The 10,549-nt window shown below is 34.5% G+C and overlaps 1 protein-coding gene across 1 annotated transcript; it reads right to left on the minus strand.

Moving 5' to 3' along the window:
• Positions 1-8,965: 8,965 nt before the first annotated feature.
• Positions 8,966-10,196, minus strand: LOC113750145 (secoisolariciresinol dehydrogenase-like). Its single transcript, XM_027294089.1, has 2 exons — positions 10,106-10,196; positions 8,966-9,946 (listed from the first exon to the last, which is right to left on the minus strand). The coding sequence occupies exons 1-2, from the start codon at positions 10,141-10,143 to the stop codon at positions 9,166-9,168; spliced, it is 819 nt and encodes a 272-aa protein (XP_027149890.1). The 5' UTR covers positions 10,144-10,196; the 3' UTR covers positions 8,966-9,165.
• Positions 10,197-10,549: the final 353 nt, after the last annotated feature.

The raw sequence follows: 10,549 nt of genomic DNA on the forward strand, positions 1-10,549 counted from the left end.
TTAATTCTTGTATTTATCAAGGGTTTATCAAATATATATAACTGTTAACGTTTGTGGAAAAAAAAAAAAGTAAATAAGAGCAGCCTTTCCCGATCTGGCAAGTTTCTCTGAGCTGGAGACACGAGGAAAACACGGAGAGGGAAGGTACAACTGAGTTGAAGTATGATTAACACAACTGAGTTTCTCCTTTAACTGAAGCTGATGTACAAATTTTAACTCAACAGATTTAGTTTCTCAAGTGAAAAGGGTCAAAAAAAGGGGAAAAAAAAAATACTATAGAGAGTTTCTTTTTTATGGGTTCTAGATATTGATAGAAATTGAACAAGGGTGTGAAAGTCGTGAGAATAAAATATGACATTGTGAGTGTGTCTCTGCTTGAATATATGTTGTAAAGTAGGAGTCTTGAAGGAGAAGGAGATCCTAGGGAAAGATTTTCTTTTGAAGAAAATGAAATACTAAATGAATAGATAGTTTTCAATTCTAGACAAGCTGACGTACTAGATCAAGTGGTTGAAAAAGAAAATACTATGTGGACAAATAGTTGTTTAATTCTAAAGTGGTTCAATATTACTCTATAATAACAAAGGAATACAAATCTAATTGTAATTCAAAGCTAGAATTTTGCGTTAGGTTCAATTCAATTTGTATCCAATTAAGGTGACTTCTCCACTTGTGCATTGTGTTAGTAAGGATTTCTAGGACAGTTTGGTTCTCAAAATTAGTTTGTTAAGTAAATCAATTTATATTAACCGAAGAAATACAAGTCCGTGTTAAACTTTACCATGACCTGCAATGCTTGTGCTTTTTTCTAGTCAAATAAAAATGTCTTAGTCTACGCCAAATGAACATGATGTTAGGCTAATTTAACGTGTTCCTTAATGCCTTCGCCGATCTGGTCAGTGTCTCTGGGCTGCTGATGCGAGGAAAACACAAAGAAGAAAGGTACAAATAAGACTGAAAAATGAACCCATAATACTCGAATTGATTTTGCCTTGATAAGAGCTCGTTTGAGTTTGATTCATCAAATCAAAATTGAACAGCGTTTTATACTTGATAACATTCAAACTCAATATAAAAGGGCGTTCAAATTCGGTTCGATAAATAAATAAGACAAGTTTGAATAAAATTTCAAATTTGTTAAATTAGCTGAACAAGTTTGAACACTTGAGCATTCGATTTGATTAGATTCATTTATACGCCTACAATTAAGAAAATGTATGGTTAGTGCAATTGATATTTGCTTTCAGCCTGTTAGCGAATCTGATGTACTTATCAGTGCAATTTGAAAATTTTCTTTTGCGGAGTTTGATGCATAATTTTAAGGTAGCATTGGTCTCATACTCACATACAAAGTTAGTGTACATGAACAAAACTCACAAGTGCCATAAGATAAAATTCACCACTACCATATCGCGTAATTAGACATCAAAGCACAACCCGCAAGTGGAAAGTTTTTGCAGTTATTTTCACCCCTTTTGGTCATATTACGACAAGAATATTTGACCTTGTGAGCCAAGTCGATGGTCAAAAGTCAGAGTTTATCATATCTATACTCTCTATAATAGTATGAATAGTTGAAAGCAATTTTTGTCTTAGTTTTGACTATGCCCAGAGCACTATTTTCTCAAATAATTAAGGTTATTTCATTTTAGTTATGGTACTAATTAAATGGATGAAACGTCACAAATTGATTCGATAATATTAGTAATTAAAATGAAAATTGAAACATTACCAATTGATTAAATAACTTTTGTAATTAAGATGAGAATTTTTGTCATTCAAAACTATTTATCAACCTTTACACTCCATTTTCAATTATCTCTTGTGCCTAAAATTTATTGTTTAAAGCAAATGAGAAAATGTTAAATAGACACAGTTTAAGATTGTCGTCTATTAATGCCGAAATACACAAGCTCTTAGCACAAACCAAAAACATGCAAGGAAAAAAATCCTTTATTGACTTGAAAAATCTTTATAAGAAGATCATGAGTCGTGTACTTTATATAAATACGAAAAAAAGTACAACAGAAATCCCACGGATTATTTACACCCTTATCAACCGTAATAGTACTCAAATAAAGAGCAAATAGGAGGGCATGGAAGGATGGACTAGATGATTTGGAAGAAGGGAGTGTAAATGAGAAATTTAGATTCGAGTCCTCCCACTTATATTAAAAAAAATTAACAAAAAAAAATTGCAAATAGTCCAAGCTCTACAAACATTGCCTCTCAATTATTTTGATTTAAGTTCATCACAAGAAAGAAAAATTGACATGACAAACAACAAAAGGAAAACAAATGAAAAAAATAATTTAGTTTTAATTGAGATTATGGTTGAGCTTAGCCATATCCAATCAAATAACAAAAACTGTTCATATACTTCACTAGTAAACAAGTAACCAATTCTATTTCAATGCCATATTTCTTTTTCCTTTGAGAAAAAAAAAGATAAATTAGATGTATATGTATTAAAAATAAAAATATATAAAAATAAATTAAATTTAAAAAAAAAAAGAAAATATAAACAATCACTCTAAATTTTTTTTTTTATAATTTAAGTCTTTACTTTACTAATGTTTATCAATTTTGTTTGTCACTCCCAACTCGACATGTGCATGTACATTTCTCGTGGAGAATCAGTACTTTGTATGTTAAAGTATGAGACATGACTTATCTGGAAAAGAAGTAAAAAAAAAAAGTTCAAAAAAATTCCCACATAAGATTTCAAAATTTTAATATTTTTTTACAATAATTGAATAAATGAACTGAGATGTATAAGAATTACTAGGGAGGAGTGCCCACGCATCGCGCGGGTGTTTGGTGCCTATGGTTAAAGAGAATTATTCGGTAGGTGAAAAATAATAGCCAACTTAGATTAATAAAAAGTTATGTGCATTCAATATTTTTTGCAAGGTGAGAAAGTGAATGAAGATAATAGTAGGATAACAACGCATATTAAATAATATTAATAAAAGGAAAATGTTATTTACACTCTCTTTTTGTTATTTGCACTCCCATTATCATTTTTATTATATAGTTTTCATTTATTAGACTATATGATATAACAAATTATGGGAGTGTAAATAACAAAATATGGAGTACAAATAACATTTCCCTTAATAAAATTATTACAGATAATAATGCATATTAACCGAATCCTACTTAATATGAGTAGCAGGAAATGCATAGATAATAGAGTAGTCTAGAGGACATTAAGCGTGTCTATTTATTTAGAGATAGTAATAGTAGAATATTTAGCCCAAGCAACAATCATCCATAGGCCCATTACAAGGAAGAAACTCCTTGTACACTCAAGGAATACCTTATGCTAAACTATTATTACTATCCCATTACTACGAGTCGAAGCACACAAATCGAACAAAAAGAAGAACCTCCGATCACTGCAGCCGCAGGGAGATCACAACCCATATAGTGTGTTATAATATATTAATATACCATATGGTTGTATTTCTTCCTCTTTCATATACCATTGGCTCCAATCTAGGGATCCACTATTTATTGGTGCTTGGTCTTTTTCTCTTGGTAGCCTCTGTAGCTACTATCCATTAGTATTGTTCGTTTCCTATCACATCATAAGCACACAAGTCAAATTACCCAGATAGCATAAAGAGGAAGTTAATTAAGATGAACAATGAAAAAGAAACCCAAAAAATAGCAAGTAAACTGGCAAATTTAGAAATCTCTCCCAAGGTTTCTAACAATTGCAAATTTGCAACCACCTCCCTAATATTTGAAAATGTATGGAAACCCTGTTAGAAATTATGTCTTGGTAACAATTGATGATATAAATAAAAAAATTCAATAAATATCCAATATTACCCTCTTTGATATGTAAACAAATTGAATGCTAAAAAGTCAGCTATCATCATTATTTGTTAGGTGAAAATTTTAAGATGATTTTTTTGCACGAAAATTTATGCCATGTTTTGAAAGCATTCTTTTTTGGTACTTAGGACTTTGTTTTTGGTTAAGCAATTTTTTGAGGGTAATTATTTTAACAAATGCCTCCCTAATTAATTGGTCGACCTTTTGTAAATTGATTAATAGATCTAGTCAAAAAAAGAGAAAAATGCAGTTTTAGTACCTAAACTTTGACGCACGAGCGGTTTTAGTCCCCAAATTTTGGACGAAAGCAAATTTGGTACCCGAACTTTTAAATTTTGAGCACATTAAGTACCCTTGATGATTTTTTCCCAAATTGCTACCGGAAAAAGCCATGTGACAGTCTCGTGTCCAGCCAAAATGGAATAAAAAAAGACCAAAAATGCAGTTTTGGTACCTAAACTTTGACGCATGAGCGATTTTAGTCCCCAAATTTTGGACGAAAACAAATTTGGTACCGGGACTTTCAAATTTTGATCACATTAAGTACCCTTGATGAATTTTTCCCAAATTGTTACTGAAAAAACCCATATGACAGTCACGTGTCCAGCCACAATTGTATAAAAAAAAGGCCAAAAAAATGTCAAATGCCATTCTAATACTAAGTATTAAATTTAAGGACTAATAGCATAACAAAGAAAAAATCCAAGGACTAAATAGCATCACATGAGTCAACAAAACCCAAGAACCGATACAAATGAGCTCCAATTCCCAATCTAAGAATCAAGTCACAAAGGTGTAAATAATGATGCGTAATCCTTTATTTCTCTTGCCTAAGTTGACTTGAAGAAACTTGAACTGGTAATGTATTCTGCTACCTAACTTGATACAAGAAACTTGAACTAGTCCTCGGGACAAAGCAGCAAGCAGCTGATTCGGAAAAATTTACAGAAGAACAATTACAAATGGGTCATCCAATAGGGAAGCGATCAAAGGTGTATGATGATCATTTGGAACTCAAGTATGGACCAAAAATAGATGTTTGGTCTCAAATTAATGCCTTGAGGTGCTTTTACTTCGGCTCATCTTCTCTATGACATTGTGTAATAACGGGACACAAAGCCCCTGAGATGTTTCTACCCCAGGATTTCTAGAGACCTCTACATTTGATCTTCCACTAGATAAACTCCTATGCTGTCTGAAGTCATTTGTACTCGGGAACTGCAAACTTCCTCGGCTCGCAGGTCTTATTCCTATAAGCCGTCCCAGCGGCACACTCCGATCTTGGAAGAATGATGCTGTGGACTAGTTTATATTGAGAAAAGAAACAATACCAGCCAAGAAACTACAAAATGAGAAGGGGATACTGACACAATGAAAAAACAGTTGGGATTAATGTACTGGAATTGGAGCTCATTTGTATGGGTTCTTGGGTTTTTTTGACTCATGTGATGTTATTTAGTCCTTGGATTTTTTCTTTATTACGCTATTAGTCCTTAAATTTAATACTTAGTATTAGAATGGCATTTGACATTTTTTTTATACAATTGTGGCCGGACACGTGACGGTCATATGGTTTTTTTCGGTAACAATTTGGGAAAAAATCGTCAAGGGTACTTAATGTGCTCAAAATTTGAAAGTTCGGGTACCAAATTTGTTTTCGTCCAAAATTTGGAGATTAAAACCGCTCGTGCGTCAAAGTTTAGGTACCAAAACTGCTTTTTTGGCCTTTTTTTATTCCATTTTGGCCAGACACGAGACTGTCACATGGCTTTTTCCAGTAGCAATTTGGAAAAAAATCATCAAGGGTACTTAATGTTCTCAAAATTTGAAAGTTCGGGTATCAAATTTACTTTCGTCCAACATTTGGGGACTAAAATTGCTCGTGCGTCAAAGTTTAGGTACCAAAACTGCATTTTTCTCTCAAAAAAATTGGGAATGAAGTATAATGTACTAAGTTAGATAACGTTAAGAGTTTTAAAATAAAGAAGTATTAACAAAAAAGAATTTCTATTTTTCTCTTTTAAACTCATTTTCACTTAAAATTTGTAAAAATTTGTGTTGGCTATCATTGTGTCTTTATTGCATCAAGGGAGGTAAGCATAATTTTTTTAAACCTTAGGGAAAGTGGCCACAATTGTTAGAAATCTAAGAGGAGGTTTCTCAAATTATCCCTTTATTTATTTTTATATTATGAGCCCACATTCCTCATGGCAGACAAATCTAGAGTAAACAACTACGTGTAAATTTCCACTAATCATGAGTGTTGAACCTTAAGAATGGGCACACAAAAAAATATCTTGCAAAATTTTCTAAGCTCTCTATTTCTTTATTTTTCTATCAATACAGTCGAAAACTCAAATCTAGCACTCAATCACCCAGAATTTGTAGTATTTAAATATCATTTTTTTTTGGATAATTGAATTGTTGTGAAGAGTTGGCAAAGAATAGAATTGGTCTAAAGAGTGTTTGGTGGCTTTTGCTAGGTTAGCTTTTTATTTATTGTTTCTTTGTCGTCGATACTTTGTTTGGTTGCTGGTTAGTAGGAGATGTACATAAATATTTAAACTGTTCAAGACTAGCATTTGGCTATCGTCTAATTAGACGCAAGCAGAAAATACACTTGCCATAAATGAACTATCTATGCTAGAACATACGCTTGCTGTATTTATTATGCTGCCACAGGGATTAGGCCCGCAAGGTTTACACTGATTATGCGTTCAAATTCGGATTATACCAAGCGTTGTTGAACATGATGTCTAGGTTCTCATACTTGGATTTTGTATATCAGATTCTTGAGTTACATCACAACGAATAAATGAAGTTGAAGAAGGATCCAAATCTTGGCATACTTTATCAGCCAAATCACCTCGAATGTCAGCAAGGACTACTTCTGCTCCATGTTTAGCAAAAAGTCTAGCAGCGGACTTGCCAATTCCACTAGCTGCACCAGTGACCAAACCAACCTTGTCTTCAAGCCTGGAGCAAGAAATACATGTTATCACTATATGCAGATATCTAACCCCAGAAAATATAACAGAAAACAGAGAGCAGAAGAAATTTCATGTTGAATTGGTTGTAAGTAAAACTTAGGAAAGATGATCAGATGCAATCACTATTTAACGATGGGTAAGTGCTTACCTTCTCAAAATATTTGAGGCCATTGACATGCCTGCCATGGTACGAATGCTATGCTGTCTATGTAGTACTACTAGTTCTCATGTGAGCCATGATTAGGCTTATATATATATATAGTTAACACAAGGAGTATTCCAACTTTGTCGAACTAATTTTCATGTTCTTGTGCACCCCGCCCTTTAAGAATACACAAGCGGTAGAGAGGTGATTCGAACTCGAGACCTAAAGAGGTTACTCCGAGATCATTCGAGCCAACCCGAAGAGGCTGATTAGGCTTATATAGTAGCAAAATAATTGCAAGAAGTATGTAAGTGGTCTCAAGATGGTAAAGAATTAGGGTCCAAATCAAGTCCTAAAGTGATTATTGGTTGGACAGCCAAATCTAAACTAATTGGAGAACAACAAATTCAAATACTTTTTCAGTAATCCAAACAACCTAGAGGAATTTAAGAGGATTTCAAATCCTTCGTTAAATTCCTCAATCCGATCGTAACCTCGGCAAATTTCAACCAAAAGAGTTGGCATCTGATCAAGGTAACTTACTTACTTGTTACCAACCAAAATCAGGACATTCGCCCAGAAACAGCAATCGTTGTCTACTTCTCTGTTCAATATTCTTGAACAAACTCCACTCACTTGTCTTCTTCCTTCCTTTGTTTCCTTTCATTCTATTTTCATTTGTTCATCTTGGCCATTTCCTACTTCAGAAACTCCAAAGCTTAATAATTTCACCTTTCACCTACCAAAGCTGCCAATAATGTTCAATCAAAAAAAGCCTCCCATATTATTACCTGAAAGTAAATCAATTTATGCTGCAATAGACAAGCTACATTATTTTATTCCTCAGCTGTTTGCCAGCCTCACTAGAACCTCAAAACCCAGATCCGCATTCTTTGCAAGAACTTAGATTCACTCTTTTGAGCCAAGTTATGATTTAATAGTAAAAGCTACAGCCTATGTGGAAGCTGACAAAATTAAGGGCCGCCCCTTGAGTTATTTAGCACAGTTTGTCTCTTACCAGTTTTTAACAACTTTAACTACAGTAATATAAAAAAACTCCTCAAAAATTTTAAATACACACTTTTAAAATATCAAAACACAAAAAAAAAAAAAAAAAAAAAATTCCCCTTCCCCCTTTCTCCACCACCACCCTTACATCGCGTCGGTCGCCAGAGAGGAGAGCGGAGAAGAGAAAGAAGGCGCTGGCCACCTCTTCCCGGTGCCAGCTTTCGGTGTCCAGTTCGTGCGGCAACCTCTTTTTTTTTTTCGGACGTTTTAATTTTATTTACATGTTTTATAAAAATAAGGAAAATTTAGCACATCGGTAGAGGGGTGGGGAGGGGTGATGCGGGAGAGAGCAGGAGAGCAGGAGAAGATGAAGAGAGAAAAAAAGCAAAAAAAAAAAAAAATTCTTTGCTTGGTTTCGGCAGGAGGACGAGAGGGGGAGGGGGAAGGGAGAAGAAGAAGAAAGGTAAGAAAAGAAAAAAGAAAGAAAGAAAATGAAAAGAAAAAAAGTTTTTCATCAATATATGGATTTAATTGAGCATCCATTTAGACTCATTCAAAATTAATGAACGGATGTGGACAGATTTTTAATAGACGGATTTGAAAGAGTCAACATAGTTGGATTAGATTGTGATCGATACCTCCACTTAAAATATGCACCACATCTTACATTTGTTTCAGATTTCAGCCAATCTATGATTTCCTTTGTTGCCAATAAGAATGGAAATAGACATCAAAGAAAGTCACGTTTTCAAGACTTGCTAAAGGAACCATTGGCAACCAATGGAATGAGAATTGTTGCAAATCAAACATTGGCAGGGGTTCTGGACTAACATCTAATCTCACTCTGAATGAATCATCAAGCTCTGGAGGTGCAGATATCGGGCCCATAGAGCAGGTTTAAGATGAGAAAACAGATTTAAGGTCAAATCAGAGAGGATAGCTTTGTAATAAAACTAGAAATTTCCTTCTTATTCACTTGTGAAAGTACAGAGCATATTGCTTCTGAGCATAGATTTTTTTCTCAATCTAGTTACATCTTTGACTAATCGAATATCGTGACTGGAAATTCTTCAGTGGTTCATCAGAAATTCAGAAGTACATATTTCTGACTTTTGCATAGATAAAGGATTCTTAAATCATTTCTTTGTATCCATTCTGCAAAATAATGAAAACTCCTCATTTTTGTGAGTTCTCATACATACACATAGCTGAATTAACAATACTGTGGCCTCCATCAACCACAAGGTTGTGCCCACTGACATATTTGGAGTCATCACTTGCCAAGTAAAGGGCTGCATCAGCTACATCTTCTGCCTTCAGTTCTGCACCATCCAGATACGTATATACTTTAGAAACTCCACCATAGATTCTTTCGACGAAATCCGCTGCCGAAGGCGTGGAAACAAAGTAGGGCGACAGACAGTTCACGCGAATGCCATATCGTCCGAGATCAACCGCAGTATTTCTTGTTAGGCCTACCACAGCATGTTTTGAACTCACGTAAGCATGAGGAGCACCTCCGCCTAGGGTAGAACATACACTTGCTGTATTTATTATACTGCCACAGCGATTAGGAATCATCACTCTTGCAGCATGTTTTGCGCCTAAAAATATACCTACAAGGTTTACACTGATTACGCGTTCAAAATCAGATTTTTTATCGTCAAGAATGTTGGATGTGGCTGATCCCCCTATACCAGCATTGTTGAACATGATGTCTAGCTTCCCATACTTAGAAACAGCAGTGTTCACTGCATTTTCTATATCAGATTCTTCAGTTACATCACAGTGAACATGTGAAGCTGATGAAGGATCCAAATCTTGGCATACTTTCTTGGCCGAATCATCTTGAATGTCAGCAATGACTACTTTCGCTCCATGTTTGACAAAAAGTCTAGCGGTGGACTCACCAATACCACTAGCAGCACCAGTTATCAGTGCAACCTTGCCTTGAAGCCTAGAGCAAGAAATACATGTTACTATTTGCAAATATCTTTAAAAACCCAGAAAATATCACAGAAAACAGAAAGAAGAAGTTTCATGTTGGATTGATTAGAAGTAAAACTTTAGAAAGATGATCAAATTCAATTACTAGAAATGACTTGTAAGTGCTTACCTTTTCATAACATTTGAGGCGACTGCCATGTTTGCCATGGTACTAATGTCAGTGTTTGTCTATGTAGTACTATTAATTCCCATATGAGCCATGATGATGAGGCTTATATAGTCACAAAACAATTGGTCAAAGAAGTGGTTATGGATTGGACGGCAAAAGCTAATTAAATTAATTTATAAGCGTGCTAGATGTGTTCATTTTCAAATCTTCAACAGCTATTACGATTGCATGGATCGTACTGAATTGACTTGTACTAATTTAAGAGCAGCCTTTTACGACCTGGCCAGTTTCTCTGAGATGCAGACACGAGATAAAGACGAAGAGGGAAGGTACGACTGAGCTGAAGTATGATTAACGCAATTGACGTACTTTTACTGAAGCTGATGTACAAATTTTAACTCAACAGATTTATTTTAACTCAACAGATTTAGGCCCCGTTTGGTA

This window comes from Coffea eugenioides, chromosome 1 (assembly GCF_003713205.1).
Source record: "Coffea eugenioides isolate CCC68of chromosome 1, Ceug_1.0, whole genome shotgun sequence".
In the NCBI taxonomy this organism is placed as follows: domain Eukaryota; kingdom Viridiplantae; phylum Streptophyta; class Magnoliopsida; order Gentianales; family Rubiaceae; genus Coffea; species Coffea eugenioides.

Bases quoted from the DNA above. Each gene is read 5' to 3' on its own strand.
- LOC113750145 (XM_027294089.1), bottom strand. From the start codon at position 10,143: ATGGCAAACATGGCAGTCGCCTCAAATGTTATGAAAAG. The intron at 9,947-10,105 runs GTAAGCACTTAC...TTCTTGCTCTAG, and splicing joins GCCTCAAATGTTATGAAAAG to GCTTCAAGGCAAGGTTGCAC.